This window comes from Choristoneura fumiferana, chromosome 25 (assembly GCF_025370935.1).
Source record: "Choristoneura fumiferana chromosome 25, NRCan_CFum_1, whole genome shotgun sequence".
Taxonomy (NCBI): domain Eukaryota; kingdom Metazoa; phylum Arthropoda; class Insecta; order Lepidoptera; family Tortricidae; genus Choristoneura; species Choristoneura fumiferana.
Window position 1 is genome coordinate 3,253,846 of NC_133496.1, and position 22,898 is coordinate 3,276,743.

Consider the following 22,898-nt stretch of genomic DNA (forward strand, 5'->3'; position numbering starts at 1 on the left):
GCAAGTTTGAAATTCTAAGTATTTTTATAATAACCACAAACACAACACTCAAGGTACTTTAACACACAACATTCAAATTCAGTGGAAACACAGTATCTAAACTAAAACCATATTTTCCTCGTGATAAATATATACTAAATATACCTACACTTCTTGCCGGGACAATAGGACATGAGTAATTAGTGTTCAATAAATAACTCGACTTATTTATTGTTCTTATGTATAATTAGTTACATGCTACCTTTAGAATGGCGCCTACTAGATACAGTCAACAGTCACCAGCATTAATATCTGCCACAGCGGAGCTTGCAAAAATATCTGACACGTCCGTCCGGCCCTAGAAATAGAGTCGTATCAGATATTTATTCACGCTTGTTGTGTCAGATATTTATGCACGCTAGTTGTGTTAGATATTGGTGCTGGTGACTGTACGCGCAAGTGATGAACTAATTATTACAATCAGGGTTAGGCAGTATATGAATTACTTGTAATTAAAATACATATTTTGTATTTCAATGAATTCCTAAAAATGTAATTTAGTGATTGGTATTTCAAATACTTGACTCTAAGGCAATTTGTAGTTCCTAGTAGTCTGTTTAATACCATGGCTTCAAAATACATTTTACCCGAAATACATTTAGTGATCCATCATATTTAAAGGTAGTGCTGAAGAAAATAGTCCTCAATAGATTTTGTAAGAAAAATGTTCAGAGAAAAATAATCTGAAAATGGTTAACGCTTATTTTAAAAACGAGGTCGTCTTAAATTAATCAATTTTGTGTACAACTGTAGTAGTAATGTAATAGGTGTGAATGTACCATCATTAATATTTGACACAACAAAGCGCGCATAAATATCTGATACGACTATTTCTAGGACAGATATTTCGTGTCAGATATTTTTGCACGCTCCGCTGCACTGTACACATTCAAATCTTCCCTTTGACTATAAATATAGATAATATCACTGGAAGCCTTCAAGGACACACAGATTAACACTCGCATTTATTATATTAGTTCCGATGAACAATGGACATTGGTTTGTTTACGTGTCATGCCAGTTACAAATTTACAATAGTTCAGTCATACAGACACTCTTACGGTGTCGTTAGGGTTAGCGGTTAAAACTATTATAAAGACAGACAGGCAGACCGACTCTCGCACTTATAATGTTAGTAACGATATAATTTCCACAATATATAAAGTGTAATACATTATATATTTTAAATATACTACCTATAATAACTTCCATCTGGAAAAGTCGAATCTCAATCGGAATACAACGGCATCGTGTTAATCAACTACATTGTATTAAATGAGTGACATTTCCGATATCCATTAGTAAGGAAGTTATGGAACTTTATTTTTTAGTGTCTAAAGTCAAAACGGCTGTGCGATGAGTACTGAAAACTGTGACTGAAACTAATTGAGAGAAAACGATTATTGGGCATTTTCACAAAAAGTGTACTCTTTTTTTTATATGGTTTTTTCTTCTCAGAATCAAGAGCACAATCGATTCCGATAGTTAAAAAATGTTCTAAACAAGAATGTCAGTTTTGTCACGTTTTTAGGGTTCCGGAGCTAAATGGCAAAAACGGAACCCTTACAGTTTCGCCATGCCTGTCTGTCTGTCTGTCCGTCCGTCGCGGCTTTGCTCAGGGACTATCAATGCTAGACAGCTGTTATTTTGCACGGATATATATGTAAACTATGCCGACAAAATGGTACAATAAAAAATTTTAAAAAATATTTAGGGTACCTCCCATAGACGTAAAGTGGGGGTGATTTTTTTTTCTCATGGGTATCGTTGGATAGGTCTTTTAAAAACATTAGGGGTTTGCTGAAACGATTTTTCGATTCATTGATTTTTTGCGAAATATTCAACTTTAAAGTGCGAATTTTCATTAAACTCGAGCGTCCCCCCCCCTCTAAAATCTAAACCGGTGGGTGGAAAAATTTGAAAAAATTAAGGATGGTAGTAAGTATATCAAACTTTCAAGGAAAACTATAACGGCTAAGTTTGCTTGAGAATTATTAGTAGTTTTACTCTTAAATAGCAGCCTAAGGTATAAAATATACCTAAACTTGGAAGATTCCATACAAAATACGAAGTCCTTAGAAAAATATTACTTAATAGAACTTAAATATTACTTAAAATATAACTTAAATAGAACTGACATATTAATGGTGTATAAAAAAATTAAGTACATTTTGAAAGAAAAGGTACACTTTTCTTTTGAAAAGCCCAAATATGAATTTTGCCGACAAAATGCGATGGCAAATCATTATGCAGTAAGTACCTACATGTGTACTTTGTATGCAGTCCATATATCCTTAAACGGTGCGCATGCGTCTTCATAGAAAACAATGCATTATTTAAGGATCGATGACAATGCGCGATCAAGGGTGCGCGTATGACTAATGAGTTCCGTCTTCCGGAACGCAGTAACTCTGGCAGAAGCAGTACGGCATTTCCATACAATCCCGTGGATGAACAAATTAAGTAACTATCATCCGAATTAAAAATCATAAAACCTGTCTTTTATAAGTAGGCCACACACACACACACACACACACACATACACACATTTACACTACACACATGTTTATATGTGACTCTTTTACTACCAGCGCTGGCCGTTGTTGATATAAACTATAGAAAAAAAAAACTGAGTGATAGTAATTTCTTCCCATTCCAGTATTTTCAGCTCTTTTCATTACACATCTTTTAGGCTTGGCTTTTTATGAAATTTGACTACTTTTTAAGCAAATCATGTTTTTGTTGAGATTTTTTTACATGGATGTATGGAGTCTCTTAGTTACTTAAGTACCTCATAAGAATAGTCTCTAGCGATCATGACAAAATTAAATAACCTAAATGCAGCAGAGATGAAAAATGCTTCCACCGTCAAATAAATGAACTGGAGATGCATAACGTCTCCCCAATGTCAAAGATAATTATAATTCCAGAAATATCTATTAAAATTATATTTTAGAGATTTGGATTGTTAAGGCAAGCTAACGCCTGCCGCCCCAAAGTTAGCTCTCACGCACTCGATTCCTGCTCTGAAACTACCGAGGCCATGTATCGCTTTCGTTTACTGTTATTATACTGTTTTTTTACAACTATGTCTAACAAGACTATGATCACGTTTTCGATGTTCTGACATAGCGGAAAACAGATAAAATCTCTCACGAAAAATGACCGATTAAAATCTTTCCAGGATAAATGAAGTTTTTGATTGTCTAGATTCTTGATAATATTCAGATTACTAAGATAAGGTTGCATTTGCCAATTTGAAAAGATGTTCGCGACTCGTGTTGCATGTTTTGTTTGTTTAGTGCATTTTCTTTGTGTTATTGCAGATTTAAAAACACATCTTAAATTCATCGTTTTATTACATTTTTCTTCTCAACGGATCAGATAGTCTGTAAAATATGTTTTAAAAAATTGGGCATTACATAAATAAACAGACTTCAGATTTTGTGTGTTGTGTTTAACATACGAGTAAATTCTGTGTACTGCGAAAAGATCTGCCCATCTGCAGTTCAGAACTGGCACGCTTCCTTCAAGGAAGTTGGGGCGAGCTGCCAGCAGCGCCAGGGCTATTAAACATTGTGTTGATTTAGGGGACTAACATGCGAAATTAGTGCGACCGTTTTCCTTTACGATATTTCCTTTCCTTCCCTAACAAGGCTGGTGCCGTGTAGTTGCTTTTTGTTCTACTGGAAAAGAAGATAAATAATAATATATTATGTTTATTTGGAAGATGAATAACTTTTTGCGAAAAAAATTAACACAACCTTTAAGGTACAGATCTATTCACAATAGCTGGAGCGAATGGATTGAACGAAAGTAATGTCACATAGACATTTTTGTTGGAAAATTACAGATGCATGACATTTTCACATTTGTGTGAAGTGTATTCAAATAGATAGGTACATATACTTTCATTCACTCATTCAATCCATTCGTGCCAGCTCTTGTGAATCGAACTGAAGCTTTACTGCTTGTTGACGTACTGTTGCATCATCCAAACTATATTATTTTATCCGTAAGAATTTTGATGTCATTAAATATAAATAATAAATAAATAAATATCATGGGACACTTGACACCAAATGACCTAGTCCCAAACTAAGCAAAGCTTGTACTATGGACACTAGGCGGATAAACATACTTATATAGATAAATACATACTTAAATACATATTAAACATCCAAGACCCGATAACAAACATTCGTATTATTCATACAAATATCTGGCCGGGAATCGAACCCGGGACCTTAAGCTTCGTAGTCAGGTTCTCTAACCACTCGGCCATCCGGTCGTCAAAATGCGATCACTACAAGTGACCAACCAGCTAGCAGCAGCAGCTGGCATCAGTTAACCAACATACAAATATACAAATTGTCGTCATCATCATTTCCGTTATGTATAGTTGAACCAATTGAATCATGCCCCAGGGTGGAGCCTTTGTGCTACTAATGTCATGTTGACATCTCATACTTTTGTCAAGGAAATTAATGAAATTGATTAATAAAAGATTCCACCCTGGGTCATGATTCAATTTGTTCGACCGTACAGTCAGGAGCAGAAGTGGATCTTCTTATATTTATGGCAAACTTTGTTATGACAAATGATTACATACCTCTATATGGGAAACAAAGCGATAAGATAATCTACTTTGTAATGAAGTGAGTCCATTTCTATTTACATTAATAATGTCAATGGGCTGATTTTAAACTAAGTGACAACCTTCATTTGACATGCTGATATGGACTGATAGCATAGTGTAACTTATAGGTACCAATAATTGATTAGAAGACATTATTTCAAGGTCATATTATTGGTTTGTTTATATTAGAACAGCCAACCAACAACGATATAAGGGTCAATCAACTTTTTCTTGTTTATTATTCTGTCCCGTTGTCCAAGAGACGAGAGAAGAGTTTCTTAAAAAAAAAACTGCTTTGATATATGCGACTAATATGCTTAGGAGATAGTCTATAAAATAATGAATGAATGAATGAAAAAAAATTATTTCGAAACAACAACAACAACAAAATCTAAAAGTGTATTGTGGCAGTTGTCTCAAAAAAGGAGTCCACTCAGCATGAGTCGAGGCAGGGGGCCACGACGCTGGTTTTCAGTGGGTCCTATAATGAGTAGCCTAAAACTAAAAACTGAAACTAAAACTAACTGGCTCGTATCTAAATATATTTGACTATTCTGTTTGTACTCGCACAGTCTAGGTTATTTATCTGCGATTACCAAACCAGAAATTAGACTGATATAATGAGCTTGTAACTATCACAAAAATGTATACTCGATGAATTTTTACCACAGAAAACATAAAGAAACTCGTGGTTTTAAAGAGTTATCCAGGGGACGTAACCATGGCAACGAGGTACAAGAAAAAGTTAATCGACACATATAAGATACCTAACTGATTTCAGTAAGATTGTTCTTTTGGAATCTTTTTGTCTTTTTTATTTAAATTCCAAATTATTATTTTTTTGTTACTTTTACGGTCATCCCGTAAAACTATATCGAAAATACAAAGTGAAATATGGATGCATAGAAAAACCAGAAAAATAAGACCAGCACTGGGAATCGAACCCAAGTCCTCGGCATTCCGTGCCACGATATAATATAAATTACGATATAGTATTAGTTTGATATAAGTAACTAAATATTGAAGAAGGAATTGAGATGCAGGAATGTGGAAGTTTTTGCTCACTAGGTAGCGTTAAGGAGTGGCTGCACCAGGTTTCAACCGGGTTAGTGGGTTCAAAATTTGCTTAAATTTGCTTCAACAAAATAGGAATAGTCATATTTAGGCTCCTTTTCCAAAAAAGATGTGCGAGGATGTGTTGCGGTACCAATAGAAACGCGTCATTTACGCCTCGCTCCGCTCAGCTGTTTTCGCCAAAGATATGCTGTTCGAGAATAGTTAAATGAAGCGTTTCTAATGGTACATGAAAAACACATTCTTCACAACACCTCCTCGCACATCTTTGGTGGAAACGCAACCTAAGTAAGCAACGCCTGTAATTTTTCCGAGAGCAATGTGACAAGAAGACGGAGTGAAAAACTTTTGCTATAATAATTATGTAGAAGTGACTTCAAAAAACCGGCCAAGAGTATGTCGGACGCGCCCAAAATAGGGTTCCGTATCCATTACAAAAAATCAAGTAGGTAATAACTTTCCAAGAATTTCATATTATGTACCTACGGATCGAATCTTCCAAGTTTAGGTATATTTTATACCTTAGGCTGCTATTTACTCTTAAACTACCAATAATTCTAAAGCAATCTTAACCGTTATAATTTTATTTAACAGTTTCGATTTTAGAGGGGATGAGGATTGGGGACGCTCGATTTTAATAAAAAAAAATACTTTCCAACGGATCACGGGATAGAATTACAAATGATGATATCCGCAGTAGAACTAAGGTTACCGACATAGCCCGAAGAATTGCGAAACTAAAATGGCAGTGGGCGGGGCACATTGCTCGCAGGACTGATGGCCGATGGGGTCAGAAGGTTCTCGAATGGCGTCCGCGGACCGGGAGACGAGCTGTCGGTAGGCCTCCAACAAGATGGAGCGACGACTTGGTTAAGATCGCGGGATCGCGGTGGATGCGGAAAGCACAAGACCGGTCCGAGTGGAGAGCCTTGGGGGAGGCCTATGTCCAGCAATGGACGTCTTTCGGCTGACATGATATGATGACGATGATGCTGAAACAGATCACTGAATCGAAATCGTCTGGGCAACCCCCCAATGGTTTTAAAATGGTATCCAAAGATACCTGGCCCATAACATAAGCTTAGCCACTTTCGGAGTATAGAGTTTTTCCCCGACTGCCCGAAGGAGGGTCATGTTTCTCGAGCGTATGTATGTGTGTATAATATATGTATGTGTGTCCATGTCTATAGTCCTCACTGCAGCCTAACATAGGGTATGTAATATTTCAGTATGGCGTCTGCGAAAAAAAATATGATGGAGAAATAAAATTGTTACAATACAAAATTATTTTTGATTTGACCCCCATATTATGCGGGTATCAAATGAAAGTTAATAATTAGCCCATTCTGAGTATATATGAGTTATTTATAATACTTTTAATCTGCCGATTTCACAGAAATATCAAAAAATATATAAAATAAAACATTAAATTAAAAAAAACCGACGAAGGCAGTCGGGTTTTTTTTTTTTTAATTTAATTCTTAAAAAGCCTTAGGATGATGATGACCATTAAATAGAGCTGGCATTCCAAAACGTACCTACATAGTTTGCATCGTTACTTTGCTTTGTTTGCAGCATCATTAAAATAGCATAATTATAAGTAAACTGTAAACATTTAGCTAGAAGATTTTTATGTAAAAACAACATACGACAAATGGATTATGAATGAATTATAAACGCATTTACGGGCAAACATGTAGGAATGCCGTCATTATATGACAAGTACGTAACTTCTATTAGCTACATATGCGATGTATATAGGTAAACAACTTGTTTGTTTGTTTGTGACAAATACTTACTCATTGCGACATGGAAAGTCGATATGGAAAACTAACAATGTAAATGCTATCGTCATACTTGATATTAATAGGACGTTGTTGATCGGTCAAGGATTTTTACACAAAATCTATGAATAAATAAAAACCGGCCAAGAGCGTGTTGGACACGCCCAAAATAGGGTTCCGGAGCCATTACGAAAAGATTAAGTAATATTTTTCTAAGGATTTCGTATTTTATGCCTTAGGCTGCTATTTACTCATAAACTACTAATAATTCACAAGAAAACTTAGCCGTTAAGTAGGTATAGTTTTCCTTGAAAGTTTGATATACTTACTACCATTCTGGATTTTTTCAAATTTTCCACCTACCGGTTTAGATTTTAGGGGGGGGGAGGGACGCTCGATTTAATGAAAATTGCACTTTAAAGAAAAAGAAAGAAATATTTTATTCGGACCTCGCACATTACATAAAAAGCATAATTGAAAAACATTAAAAAATAAAAAATAAAAAGTTTAAAGTCGAATATAGGCTAAGCTTATGGAAAACACATTCCTCGCCACACACCTCCCACATCTCTGGTGGAAAGGCCGATCGTGTTTCTTTTTTTGTGTGTTTTTTACAAGCTTTTATTTAACATGCCCTGTTCGTTTATTTGTTTATTTATTTGGGTCAAATCTTGCAAGTTAAATTTGACCCACTTCCAGTTATCGAATTGACTTGACATTTAGCATACTTATGTAAAACTGGTGACAATGGAATAATCTGGCAGTGACGTCTTGGTGGTCCTGGCAGGATCGTCTCTGCAGGGCGGCACTCCTCAACGGTTTATGGGATCGACTTGAAATTTGGTATGGATAATGTAGTTTAGATGACAATGCATGTACAGTCAACAAAAAGTAGTCTGCAAAGAACTTTGTATTAATTTTTTTTTAACAAAAAACTTATTTTGCGCTTATTTTAATGAATGAACTGACATTAAATTATTTATTTCATTATCGAAGAATAGGAAACTATATTTCATTGACATCTTGGCTCATATGCTTCCCACTCCAGGGCACAGGCCATCTCTCAGGTCAGCTCCCATGATCGGGGCTCGCCTCGTGCGGGTTTTTGATACCATTAAATAACTTTGTAGGCGAGTGCAGGTTTCCTCACAATGGTTTCCTTCACGGTATAACTCACCATAAATTAAAAATGTAATTCCGAAACATAAAATACGAAAAAAGAAAGATTGGTTTTTTGGAATCTTTTTGGATTTTTTTTTTATTTCAATTCCAAATTTTTACTTTTACGGTCATCCCGTAAAAACCGAAATTGAAAATACAAACTGAATATAGATGCACAGAAAAACAGAAAAATAAGACCATCACTGGGAATCGAACCCAGGTCCTCGTATTCCGTACCGCGTGCTATACCGCTACACCACTGATGGTCAACGGTACCGACACGAATTTCCCTATGCATCTCATATCTCAGCTTGTGTTTCTTACTTAGTCACTTAAGCAGCGACGCTAGCGACATCTATGCCGTAAGCCCTCAAACTTTTTCGGCATTCCTTTGGAACTAACCGCTCACCCGGACAAGAGATATCGTTTCTAAGCAATCAAATTAAGATTGGTTTTTTGGAATCTTTTGTATTTTTATTTCAATTCCAAATTTTTACTTTTACGGTCATCCCGTAAAACCGAAATTGAAAATACAAACTGAAATATAGATGCACAGAAAAAACAGAAAAATAAGACCATCACTGGGAATCGAACCCAGGTCCTCGGTATTCCGTACCGCGTGCTATACCGCTACACCACTGATGGTCGCTAGCGTCGCTGCTTAAGTGACTAAGTAAGAAACACAAGCTGAGTATGAGATGCATAGGGAAATTCGTGTCGGTACCCGTTGACCAATCAGTGGTGTGCGGTATAGCACGCGGTACGGAATACCGAGGACCTGGGTTCGATTCCCAGTGATGGTCTTATTTTTCTGTTTTTTCTGTGCATCTATTTTCAGTTTGTATTTTCAATTACGAAAAAAGAAGTTAAACATAATTTATTTAGATATATATGTATTGCATTCGTTGGTATAGATAGACTAATCTTAACTTCATCCTGTTGTCCAATGATTAGTGTGAGTACCTACTGGCTGCATCGCAACGCCTCTCTGTATCGCAACGGATTCCTGACACAATGTAAATAATAAAGCAATAAAGCTGTTGGCAAAGTGATTATTTAAAAAAATGCTCATATTTGAAAAATGGTCCATTTGAGAAAATGGTCTTTTAAAAAAAATGCATGACTAGTGTATGACTTAGCATAATTTCGTATAAATTGATTTTGTATTCTTTATCACATTAATGTAATATTTATAATATAAATTTAACTGTTATTGTGTTCCCTTACGGCGTCATGGACCGACCCAATTAGACTTAACATCTTAATATTTTAGTAATGACTTGTACAATAAATAAATAAAGTAGGTAATAAAGAAAAATCGTTGTAGTGGAAAAAGCTCAGCAAATGATTTTCTACATTTCAACTTGTCAGTTCCATCAATGCATTCGTCATACATATATGAAAAAGATAAAAAAATGTGTGTTGTTTATTGATTACAGTGTGTACTTATCTATTGATGGCGATCGAGGAAAAAGTATTTTTTTATCAATGGCAGTGATTGCCAAAGTTATCTTTTAGGTAGATTACTACTTATCTGGGTTAATATAGACGCATTATTAAGTTGGATTATTTATCATTAGAAATGGTTTGTTGTAAATTTATAATATTTATATTTTCGTGTTTATTTACAGGCTGCAATATGGGTCTATATTGACTGGTAGAAAATAGTTAGTCAAAATGTAATGTTTGACATACTTAATTATTTTTTTCTCTCTGAAACTATTTATTATTTAGAATTGTTATAAAACAAACCTAACCTAACCTACAGGACAACTATTTAAAAAAATAATAAAAATGTACGGTTTCAGCGAGAAAAAAAAGTGATGACTAGCAATAATTATAACTAACATTACATTATGACTTATAAAATTATGGCAGTCGAAAGGATCCCCTGCAATATACATAAATGAGCCACCACAGAACCATTTCACGGTAAACGTCATAGTGACATCGCATTAATTAACATTTAAGACAGACAGACAGACATGGCGAAACTATAAGGGTTCCGTTTTTGCCATTTTGGCTACGGAACCCTGAAAACGTTTCATATAAGTAAAACTAGCATTTGCCCGCGCTTCGCCCGCGTGGAATTCGGTTATCGTGGGCTGTTCCCTCGGGAACTGTGCATTTTTCCGGGATAAAAAGTAGCCTATGTCACTCTGTGGCCCATAAACTATCTCTATGCCAAAAATCACGTCGATCCGTCGCTTCGTTTCGACGTGAAAGACGGACAAACATACACATAAACACACACACGCATTAATAATATAAAGTAAGGATGAGCTAACTAAAGGATTTTAGGCAGTTTTACCACCAGAACCACTTTTACCACCCTGTAGGGTGCCTATTCTGTATTCAGTATTTATTTATTGCAACACCTTTCACAAAAAAATGTGAAAAAAATACCCTGTTGGCGCGTAGCAATTTTAAAATCAATTAGGTACATTAATTAACTACACATACATAGTGCAGGTGGTAGGACCTTGTGCAAGGTCCGCCCGGATTGCTACCACCATCTTGCTCGCTAATCCTGCCATGAAGCAGCAGTGCTTGCACTGTTGTGTTTCGGCGTGGAGAGTAAGACAGCCGGTGAAATTACTGGCACTTGAGGTATCCCATCTTAGGCCTCTAGGTTGGCAACGCATCTGCTATCCCCTGGTGTTGCAGGTGTCTATGGGCGGTGGTGATCTCTTACCATCAAGAGACCCACTTGCTCGTTTGCCATCCAGTCGAATAAAAAAAAAAAAACACACATAACATATCCGTGAAAACCGTCAGACTTTCGCCTGACGCAGCGAAATAAGAAAACGACATGTAAATCTGTGCCCTTAATGTAAGTTTTCGGTTACAAAATACGCCTCGATCGCGTTCGCGCTTAAGTCTCACTTTGTATGCAAACACGAACAGCGCCTCTAGCGGAACGTTTGCGATGTTCGTGTTTCCATACAAATTGAGATTTTGACGCGAACGCGATCGAGACGTATTATGTAACCGAAAACTTACACTAAGGTAAGCCCTTGACAACGGTGGAACTTCAAAACATATTGTAAATCAAAGTAATAATCAGAAAATGAGTAGTAAGATAGTGGACCATGATTGAAATCAGGCCCAATTAGATAATAGCAACCTTGCAGCGGTGTTGTAACTATATAAAATATAGAATCACAAATCGCACGACTAATAAAAACAGATCAATTGAATAATATTTTCCCATAGTATTTTGTCTGTTAAGTTCGTCTTTATCTTGCTGTTTCAATTAGCTGAAGCTTTCTCACTTTGCTTTTTTGGTTATCTATTGTTTGCCCGAAAGAAGATATAATTAATAATTAAAGAATTAAATTGTCATATTTAAGACTAATTATTTTGTGAAATCATTAGTAATTTAAAAGCCACTGAATCTTCACAAGCGTACCAAAATTAAATAATAAATTAAAAGTCTGAGCAGTCTGCAATTTAGGTACATATGTATAAAAATATCTCACATGCGAATGTGAGAAAAAATAAACTGTACATAGGTAAGAGTAAAGCCGTGGTGGCCTAGAAAAAAGACGTGGTGGCCTAGTGGTTTGACCTATCGCCTCTCAAGCAGAGGGTCGTGGGTTCAAACCCCGGCTTGCACCTCTGAGTTTTTCGAAATTCATGTGCGGAATTACATTTGAAATTTACCACGAGCTTTGCGGTGAAGGAAAACATCGTGAGGAAACCTGCACAAACCTGCGAAGCAATTCAATGGTGCGTGTGAAGTTCCCAATCCGCACTGGGCCCGCGTGGGAACTATGGCCCAAGCCCTCTTGTTCTGAGAGGAGGCCTGTGCCCAGCAGTGGGACGTATATAGGCTGGGATGATGATGGGATGAGGTAAGAGTAGTTTTATTTGTGTAATAAATAGTAGTTTTCAAATTATTTTAGAGTGTTTATACGAGGCGAAAAGTTTTTAACACTTAATCCCGAAATTAAGAACTATTTTATTACCAGTTGATTTAGCTTATTATAAGCTAGCTTTTAGTTTGCTAAAAGTTGTTCATAAGTTTTATAACATCTAACCGGTTTTTTTAAAGAATTTGATTGCTAAGAATTAAAGTTAATTCAAAGTCACATTGTGTAGGTAGATTGAATCAATTAAATACCCCTATATGCAATACGTATCCAAACAATAGCAAAGTTCCAAAAAGGTTGTTTGAATAATATTAAGTATTTTTCCGTACCTTATTTTTTAAATCACGTCTAACCTAAATGTTATACTTAAGGGCTCTTTGCCTGTCGTTCAGATACGTACTGATTATTTTGTAATAAAGTAAATAAAACACTTACATATGCGGTCGACACAACCGCGTGGGGTTCGAGAGTGATAGATAATCGCAATATACAAGCGTACTATATTATATCAGTAGGTATATCGGACACCTGCAATGTCACTTTTACGGACATGGACGTTGAAGCGCCAGATGTACAGTCGAGTTTATAAACTTGTGAGCAATATTTTGATCAAAAATATCTGAACACGACTCTATTGTTAATGTTAATGTGTGTCGGCTTAGAAGCGTGGTCAAATTTTCGATCACAAGTTTATGAACTCGACTGTACCTATCTACTCGTAGAGCAGGGTTTCTTAAAGTGTAGTCCACGGACCACTTAGAAAGGGGTCCGTAGCATGTGTATCAGGGGTCGAGAGAAGGTCAGTCTGTAAACATATTTATTAGGAATTTCCCAAAAATATTATTTGACTATGGGGTCCGTTGAATTGTTAATGCTGTGAAAGTGGTTCGTGTCTGCAAAAAGTTTAAGAAAACCTGTCGTAGAGCGAGACAGCACGAAACTTTGAAGCTTCACGTTTGCTAAATTTGAAGTTTCTGAGATAATTTTCTCTAAAACAGCCACGGAGGTCTAGTCTAGTGGTTCGACCTATAGCCTCCGAAGCAGAGGATCGTGGGTTCAAATCTAGGCTTTCACCTCTGAGTTTCTCGAAATTCATGTGTGATTTTTTTTAAGTTTACCTCAAACTACGATGAAGGAAAACATCGTGAGGAAACCTACACAAACCTGCGAAGTAAAAGAGCAGCCATACCGCTGCTTAAAAAACGGTGACGGTACGGAATCGCAGTGACGCATCGTATGCGCACCGTTTTTATCTAATGCTCTCCACACCGTTTGCGTATTTTAAAACTAATTGGACTATGCTTAAAATGAATTAGTCCTTAATATAATTGAATAGATTCATATTCGTAATCATTAATTGTTTCACGAAATTAAATCGTGTATTTTTTTATATTTCTGCACAGTCATTTTTAAGTTATTTCCTCGCCCTAAAAATCCGCCATTCACAAACACCGTGTTGGCTGTTTAGGGGTTTCCAACGTAAATTAAAAAAAATGCTTTAATCCCTAGAGAATAAAAAGGAGCTTTAGTCCCGATATGCAGAGACTAAAGTAACATTTAAGAGCATGAGCAGTGAAAACGATTTTTTTTTCGCCTTTCCCTAGTAAATCGGTCAGCTAACCAATACATTTGTATTTGTATTCGTATGGGCGTCTGAACTTTTTTCGACTTATGTTCCTTGGAGAAAGTTGTTCAGTTTTAAGCAACGCTATCACCTCTTTAAGCAAATGATCACGTTTTTAAAAGAGAGCATGTTTTTGCGAACTTGCGAAGCGGTCCCAGCTCAGCATAGTGTTGTCTGGTCGTTCGCTGTGACCGCTTGATGATTTGACCGCATTAATTTTACTCTTACCTTAGCAACTCCTGAACTCCTGAACCTTCGCAAGCCTCAGCTGACCAACTACTGCATGGAATAGCATTAAGAACTTTACAACAAACAAACAAGTTTATCTACTTACAGCATGAGAGCCCTTCAAGAAGAGATAAAAATTGACGCCAGCAAAAGGTGTGTGAATGGAAATTTTGTATCACGTGTATGAGCCCTGTTAGGGTTAGTGCACACCCAGATGCGACGCGACGCTGCATTTTAAGCTAGGGATGGGTTATACTTGCTAAATCGCGTACCAGGGCTTAAAAGTACGCCCACCTTCACATACCAGGTGCACAAACCAGGTATCACTTTCAAAGTATTTTCTGTCCAACGCAACGAGTCGAATACTTGCTTTCTTGCAAGTTTAAATTAAACCTTGTTGTTATACAGATAATATTCAAAATATTCCAATCAAGACGTAAAATACTTTGAAAGTATTTTATTTCACGTATAAGCACAATCTGAAACTTTAATGCATTTTGGAATTTTGACGAAGTAGTACTTACTTTGAAGGGACAGGGACAGTATACTTTCAAGTCTTGCAAGTATATCGGGACGGTACCTGGTTTGTATACTTGAAATACCTGGTATCAAAACCTGGTAACGTAAATACGCACCATCTCTATTTTAAGCTGCGTTTCCACCAGCCTACAGCCTACAGCCACTGTGCCTATTGTTGCGAGTAATGTGTTTTTCATTGATCAATGTGGTGTGGACCTATCTTGATGCGGTTTTCATTAGGTGAAAACGAGTTTTCTTGGTCGAGTTCTTAGATATGTTTGATAAAAATATTGGACATTAAAATGTCGGCGGCCGGTCGTAAAATCCGCCAGATCACGAAATTCCTAGCCATATCGTGAAATGGCGCCATTTTATGATAGGTATGCCTAAAAGTTGGCCAGGCATATACGATGTCCTGAGAAACAATATTTATTTATATATTAGAGCAACGCATTCGTCGATATTCTTAGCTCTAGGTATACCGGGCACATCGTGATATGCCGAAAAAAAAGAAAAATTTAGGTACCTACGACGAGTGAAGCGAGGAGTGGTTAGTATGAATTGTGACCACAACGCACGAGCCGAGCGAGCGAAGCAAGTGTGCCGCGGCAGCTGCCGGCGAAGTGCCAGAACCAATATGGCGAAGTTTCATGATAATGCCTATAGGAATTTTATGATCTGCCTAAACGTCACTAGGCTTCTGTGAAGAAGGGCTACGAAATAGCCCGAAACAAGTCGAGCTAAACTCGATTTAAGATGTGAGTTATCCGTTACAATATCATTTAATATGAGTGAGTCTCAGGGTAGTTTCATGTCCAAAAAAGTCACTAGGCAAATCGTTAAACGGTGAGTTTTGAACGATATGGCGGATGCCCCTTAGGACCAATTCATGAAATGGCGCCATTTCACGATATGCCTAGGAATTTCGTGATCTGGCGGATTTTACGATCGGCCGCCGACAGAAATATTGAGTTGGGTTATTGATTTGATTAACAGATCATATCTCATAGACTTCCTTATAATATTCTCTTGAACAAACCCAGCACGAGAGGGTTCCTTATATGACGTGTTAGTAACATATTAGTATTTCCTAGATTTCTATGTACAATTGTAAACAAGCTACTTGCATTTTCAATGTATCATCCTTTTTAAGAACTCTTGAAACGACATTGTCAAGGAATGAGTATGCTAGATAAGCGGGTACTTGATGTTCTGGTAATTACTTGATTCAAAACTTACTGTTTGCAGATGAGTTAATATCACCTTGGTTTACTAACCTAGGAGTAGGAACGATGGTACGGGTTAGTATCAACGAAACGGTAGGAGTGAAGAAACATCTGAACAAATTAAAGTGGGTTATTTTTACGGTTTTAAACCTCCGTACCCCCAAGTGTAGGGCGCCAACGAGGTTTCTGGGGTTTCAGAGTAAGTGCTGCCTGTCCTGAAGATTCCCTAAGTCCTCTTTTTTACCATACATACATAGCTTTACAGACCGAACCGAAAGTTCTCGGTTTTGTGATTTTGGAAATTATTTTAATAAATTTAAAGTTCACATCTCATTGAAGAATTTGTACTGGACACAGCAGGTACATTTACTCTTACAATTGATTTGTGCTTTGTGAAGTACATACACTAGGACTTACGAGGCTAAGCGGAGCGAGGCAGCGGAGCGGTGAGCAAAATAAATAACACCCCTCTTTTTGCGTCGGTTAACCACCATTATAATTGCATAAAATCTCCTCGCCTCTTCAGTGGATAGGGAGTTGGTAACTAGCTTAAAAGTTCGGGCGCGGAGTGAGGAAGAGGAGCGGGGAAACGGGGCGGAGAAACGAGTGCAAGCGAGGAAGCAGGAAGCTCCGCGAATAGAACTAACCTAACCAACAAAAAGGAAAACCCCCGACTTTGTCACTTCAAAGTTCAATATCTTAAAAACGGCTGAATTGATGAAACATTTCTAAGAACCATTGCTAGAAAACTTGCTTTGAAATAAAAAAAAACCGCATTCAAATCGGTCCACCCGTTTTAGAGCAACGGTGCCACAGACAGACACACACACAGACACACATAGCGGTGAAACTTATAACACCCCTCTTTTTGCGTCGGGGGTTAAAAACAGTCCGCAATAGGGAATATTACTGAAATTTTCTCCCATCAAGAGTGCAACACTATCACAAAACCGTGAACAGTTTTTTGAGTATCTTAAATGCCATAATATCGTATTATTTCAATTATTTTTTTGGAAATATATCTCTATCGTTACTATCGATGTAAAATATCCAATAATAATATGGGTTCGATTCCCAGCGCTGGTCTATTTTTCTGGTTTTTCTGTGCATCTATGTTTCAGTTTGTATTTTCGGTAAAATATCGTGTTATTTTGCTACTAATAAATATATCATAATTTCTATAGGTACTCTTTGTTCATGATGATGATGGGTGTCATGGTCATGAGTTTGCGCTAGTGTCGCCCCCTGCGCAGAGCTTTGCCTAAAATACCCTATTTCGCTCGGCATTAGGTATTGTCTCGCTCCGCTTTGCTATCTAGCTCCGCGCCTATGGACAGACACAGTCTGCACCTCCGCTCCGCATTACCCCTTGCTCCGCTCCAGTGGAGAGGCAGCCTAAATGGTCTAAAATTCCACCTAAGACCGATCTTCACTTATTAGTTTACAAGAAAAAACTATACTCAGCGGCCCAAAATTTGGTCCACTCTACGTACAAAATTACTTATTACTGCATTTTGAGGGCCAGATTTTTTGTCGCTCAGTAGGTATATTACCGTCAGAGATAAAACTTCAGAGATTGCAAGAATGACGTGAATAGTTCTTCAGCTGCTTAATAAATAATATATTCACGCCTATAGGTACTTACATAATATTGCAGTACGTAAGAACACTGTAACAGCATATTTTTTTTAAAACACAACTACGTTTCGTTAATAACACCGACCACTGACGTATTTCAGTGAGGACGGTGCCAAAATTCCCGAACGGCCGGTTATCACTTCCTGGATAGATATACGTAAACATAACACACATTTGACAGTGTTTCAGAAAACAGTGGGATTCATCTCTCAGATTCATCCTTATATTGTAAATGCGAAAGTAACTGTCTGTCTGTATACTATATGCAAACTTTTTGTTAAAAAGTAAAAGAATAGGTACAAGCTTTTGTGGCTGCCTGTACTTTTTCTTGACTGTACCTACTTGCATCTTCATCCAATTTACTTAGTCTATCACTAGAAGTTGGTTAAATTCGACTCTCAAAATTAAAAACTTGTAAAATGTTAGAGTATCTACTTATTTTGGTCAACTATGCTTGTAGTCCTTTTTGAAATTTGTGGAACCTTTTTGTATTTATATTATATTAGAGAATTTTTAAAATGCTGGCCGTAAATAATCTAGAGCAAGAACAAAAACTCAAACCGACGTCATTTTTACTTTTAGTTTATTTTGTCATTTGATTTTTACCGCCACGTTATTTCACCATGCTCGCGAGCTACGAAAATCTTAAATTGTTCCGTGCATGCATCAAAAAACATTAACAGAATGGCCTGCCACATCAAATTCTCAGATAAACTGAACACGGAAGAAGAAATTGCTATAAAGGGCGCTCACTTACTTGGTCCGAGCCTGGAATCCAAATTCGATGCGCTGAAATATGAAATAGTTCACAAGATTGACAAAGAACTGGAGGATTCACAGAACGCAAGAGATTACATCGCACAGAAGTATGACGAGTTGTGTAATAAGATACAGTATTTGACTGAACTGGACGCAACCGTGACAGGATTTAGGAGTGATGTCAAGACAATTGAGAGGCATATCATGGAACTGTCAACAAGGGTGGACGATATCGAAAAGAGAACGATCTGTAAGGAGTGCCCTTCCCTGTCGTCTTCTATGTTTCAGTGAATAAGTTTATGAATTTAATAAAAGCTTGATCGGGATTGTTTCTTGCGGTAATAAAATACTAGAGGGAAAATTCGACGTTTAATATAATTTCATTGAATATTGCGAGTTCTTCGCTTCGAATCTATGGAATATGAGTAAAGTTAGTAGGTAGATACCTGCCGTGTTTTTTAGGTAAATCGAAAATACAATAAAATATTTAGTCTGCTTTTAAGTTATTATTTCTCGGGTGTAATTGATCGGTAGAGCATGTGATCTACTTTTTTATTTTTTGGTGTATTGAAAATATTGAAATAAACAATACTATTAGTACAAAAATGCGCTTTATTACCATATATAATTAAAAAATTAACATCAAGTTAATAACATTTGTAATTCTAATTAAATCTAAAGCTTAATATTTGGCACGTTATTTCTATAAATTACAATAATTATAAAATATTTTAATAAGTACAAAGTCATTCATTAAAATGTTGTTTTTTTTTGTTGTCATTGGGCTTAAGCACACTTTGTCGAAATTACGCTACCGAATATCGGCGTTATTACGCCTGCAATGCTTTTGCAAACATTATTTGACGTAAAACTGACCAGTGGGGCGTTGGCCGACGTTCCGTGGGTAATCACAAGGTAATCTCGCCAAAATATTACGTAATTTCGGCAAATGTGTTGCTAGTAATCGTCATAGCATTGCGGGCGTAATGTCGCCAAATTTTTGTCGTGTATCTCGCGTACATCAGCCGACAACTTAATTCAGTCGCAGAACTTCGGGCGCGTAACTTCGGCACAAGCGCTTAGACACGTGTATTTTGCTGTTTACAATAAAATATTCCATTCACAATATAAAGTCCAGTCTTCTAAACTACTTTCAACAAAATTTGAGTATTTACATTTTTACACATTCATGCATTCAAACAGGGAACATCGAAGTTCACAGAAAACTTATTCTACTGAATGCATCTTTCATCTGAAGATAATTTCTAGGTTTATCTTACGTATGGAAGTATTATTACTATGTATAATGCACATGCAGCTTAGGTATAACGGAAGCGTGCATATCATTGTTCACTTGTGTGGTTGTCTTCAACTTCAAAGTACTACTTATGTAGTGAATAATGTTTTGCCGTCTTATTTTGTTGGAAATTAGCTTCAGTACACTTCAGTAAGCTAGTTGAGAAAGCAAGATATACGAACTTATGCGAAAAAATACGATGCAAAAAATGATTCACTAGATCGGTACAGTCAAGTTCAAAGATATCGACACGGCCAAAGTTACAAAAATATGTAGACACGGCCTTAATGTTAAGTGCATAAAGTCGTGTATACCTACATAATTTTTTGTAACGTTGGCCGTGTCGATATCTTTGCACTTCACTGTACATAAAATTAGGTGGGACTAGGTTATTGGCAATAAAATAATCAAAATTACATATTTTAAAAACTGGCCAAGAGCGTGTCGGACACGCCCGAAATAGGGTTCCGTAGCCATTACGCAAAATTAAGTAATATTTTTCCAAGGATTTCGTATTTTGTACGGAATATTCGAAGTTTAGGTATACCTTAGGCTGCTATTTCCTCATAAACTACTAATAATTCTCAAGAAAACTTAACCGTTATAGTTTTCCTTGTAAGTTTGATCTACTTACTACCATCCTGATTTTTTTCAAATTTTTCCACCCACCGGTTTAGATTTTAGAGGGGGGGGGACCCGCTCGATTTTAATGAAAATTTGCACTTTAAAGTTGAATATTTTGCAAACAAATCGCTAAATCGAAAAATCATTTTAGCAACCCCCTATTCACGATACCCCACACTACAAGGTTGGATGAGAAAAAAAAATCACCCCCACTTTACGTCTATGGTACTCTAAAAAAAATTGTTTTTGAGTTTTTAATTGTACTATTTTGTCGGCATAGCTTACATATGTAACCGTGCAAAATTACAGCTTTCTAGCATTGATAGTCCCTGAGCAAAGCCGCGGACGGGCAGACAGACAGACAGACAGACCACAGACAGACATGGCGAAACTATAAGGGTTCCGTTTTTGCCATTTTGGCTACGGAACCCTAAAAATAGAACCCTAATGAACATCGGAAATGTTACTTCCCGCTTGCGATGGTTGTTTGTCGATATTGGCTCAACATGAATAATGGGCATAAAGTTAAAATGTGTCGGTGGAATTCATTTTCTGTGAACCAAATAAGTAGGTATGGACCCATTCACCACACTTATTTATACAACTCAAACCATCCACGAAAAATTAAACAACCACTGAACTTGTGTTTAACACGTGTCGGTTCACAGTAAAACTGTAATTATAGGAACTCTAAATGCTTTTGAGCATTCTCTTGTACCAGAATACGTATGAAGAATTCGCCTTTTTAAAATTTGTTGAAAATACGTCGTCATTTGCAATAAAACGAATGACTAGCATAGCGTTGTATACATTAGCATTAGGACGCCAATAAACTCCATAAAAGTAATCTATATATAAATTTGTTCATGAACGTGCTAGAAATTACATTTACTTCCCTCCAAGAATAGTCTGAATCTGGGACACCGTCTTTCCTTTAGTTTCAGGTATGAGGAAGAAGACGAAGAATATACAGGCAACCATGAATGCGGCGAAGAACCAGAAGCAACTGTATATACCTATCACCTCCTTCATTATGGGGAAGCAGAGAGTGACAATGAACACTAAGCACCAGTTGAAGATAACTGCAAAACCTGAGGCAGATCCTCTGTACTCAACGGCGAAGAGTTCAGCCATCATCATCCAAGGTATGGGACCGAAGCCTAAAGAGAACGAGATGATGAACAATACCAAGCAGACTAACGGGACCCATCCCAAAGCGCTGACATTAGAACCCGACTCTTGCATTTTAAAGAAGACTCCTAAGACAATAAGACAAAGTCCCATGATAACGCAACTTTGGAGAAGGAGAATTCTTCGGCCGGCTTTTTCGACGAGTAAAGATGATATGTAGGTGGCAATGGTTTGGACGACGCCGACGATGATGGTTGCGATGACTGGGTCGATGTTGGAGCCGGCGGCGGAGAAGATGTTGTTGGTGTAGAAGATGACGGCGTTGATGCCGCTGAACTGTTGGAAGAACATGAGCCCGAGAGAGCAGACGAGGGCCATCAGGGGAGCGCGGTTCGTCACCATGCTCAGCATGCCGGCGCGCTGCCGGGAGGCTGTGTCCACCTGGAAGGGAGAAGGATAAATGGAAATGTGTATATTTAAAATTCTTGATATAATTTAGGAGCCAATTCTTATCGAACTAAGTAAGTAATAATAGTAGATAGCAGTTTTTTTGGTGTAGTAACTGCCACTCTGTACGGTCTTCCGACAGCTGTTTGACTTCATGATACGACACGACACTCACTTTCTCCTTCACCTGTTCAAATTAGGTCAATCTTGGCGTACCTCGTTTTCCTTCTACTTTTCCTTTCAGCAAGCTTAAAAAAAATGGTCGCGTCGTATCTCTCCATTAACCTTCTTTTCTCTTTGACCATGGGGATGGTAAGAACCACTCATCTATGTGTCACGAAAATATCTCGGAGTAATTTCGTAACGCCAGTGACGCAAGTTACAGAGGTGGTCATCACCAAGCACATACCAGTTCTTATTGGCTTACGTTCATTATTCCCATGGCCCGTAATACACATGCTAGTAGCTTGCACATTTTCGCGCCAGTAGCTCGAACGCTTGTGACATATTTGTATGAAGTTTGACGGACGTACGCCTGCAACAGGCATAAAAATGTGCAAGCCCCAGGCATGTGTATTTCAGGTCATACAACTCACGTCTTTCTGCATGTCTTCGAGTTCCGCAGACAGGTCGGCGTCGGGCCCGCGCAGCCAGCGCAGCGCGCGCTCCGCGTCGTGGCGCCGGTTCTTGCCCAGGAGGTACTGGGGCGTCTCCGGCATCCACCTGGAAGGAGGCCATGGGATTCTTTTAATAACTTAATAAGACCTCCCCTTCCTTCTGTGTGGCATGTTCCTACCACTCGATAGGTCATGGGATTCTTTTTCAGGATTTGT

General features: G+C 37.4%; 3 protein-coding genes across 5 annotated transcripts in view; 1 reads left to right on the top strand and 2 right to left on the bottom strand.

The window, feature by feature from the left end:
• The window catches only part of LOC141442433 (facilitated trehalose transporter Tret1), a 62,253-nt gene extending 44,420 nt beyond the window's left edge, over positions 1-17,833 (bottom strand). Inside the window, exon 1 of one of the 3 annotated variants that reach the window (XM_074107417.1) lies at positions 17,815-17,833. The gene's annotated coding sequence lies outside the window, so the exon portion shown is untranslated. Of the gene's footprint in view, positions 1-13,007; positions 13,093-14,424; positions 14,446-17,814 lie in introns of those variants that run through there. The other 2 variants (XM_074107416.1, XM_074107415.1) reach the window with 2 other exon arrangements.
• Positions 17,834-18,372: 539 nt separating this feature from the next.
• Positions 18,373-19,061, top strand: LOC141442118 (uncharacterized). Its single transcript, XM_074107026.1, has one exon. It carries the CDS (start codon positions 18,492-18,494, stop codon positions 18,855-18,857), a length of 366 nt encoding a protein of 121 aa, XP_073963127.1. The 5' UTR covers positions 18,373-18,491; the 3' UTR covers positions 18,858-19,061.
• Positions 19,062-19,158: 97 nt separating this feature from the next.
• The window catches only part of LOC141442117 (facilitated trehalose transporter Tret1-like), a 32,617-nt gene continuing 28,877 nt past the window's right edge, over positions 19,159-22,898 (bottom strand). Inside the window, exons 6-7 of the mRNA XM_074107025.1 lie at positions 22,662-22,788; positions 19,159-22,059 (exon numbers count right to left, since the gene is read on the bottom strand). Coding sequence (XP_073963126.1) covers positions 21,376-22,059; positions 22,662-22,788 — 811 coding nt within the window. The 3' untranslated portion in view covers positions 19,159-21,375. The remainder of the gene's footprint in view (positions 22,060-22,661; positions 22,789-22,898) is intronic.

Coding starts and splice junctions, on each gene's coding strand:
- LOC141442118 (XM_074107026.1), top strand. CDS start 18,492: ATGGCCTGCCACATCAAATTCTCAGATAAACTGAACACGGAAGAAGAA.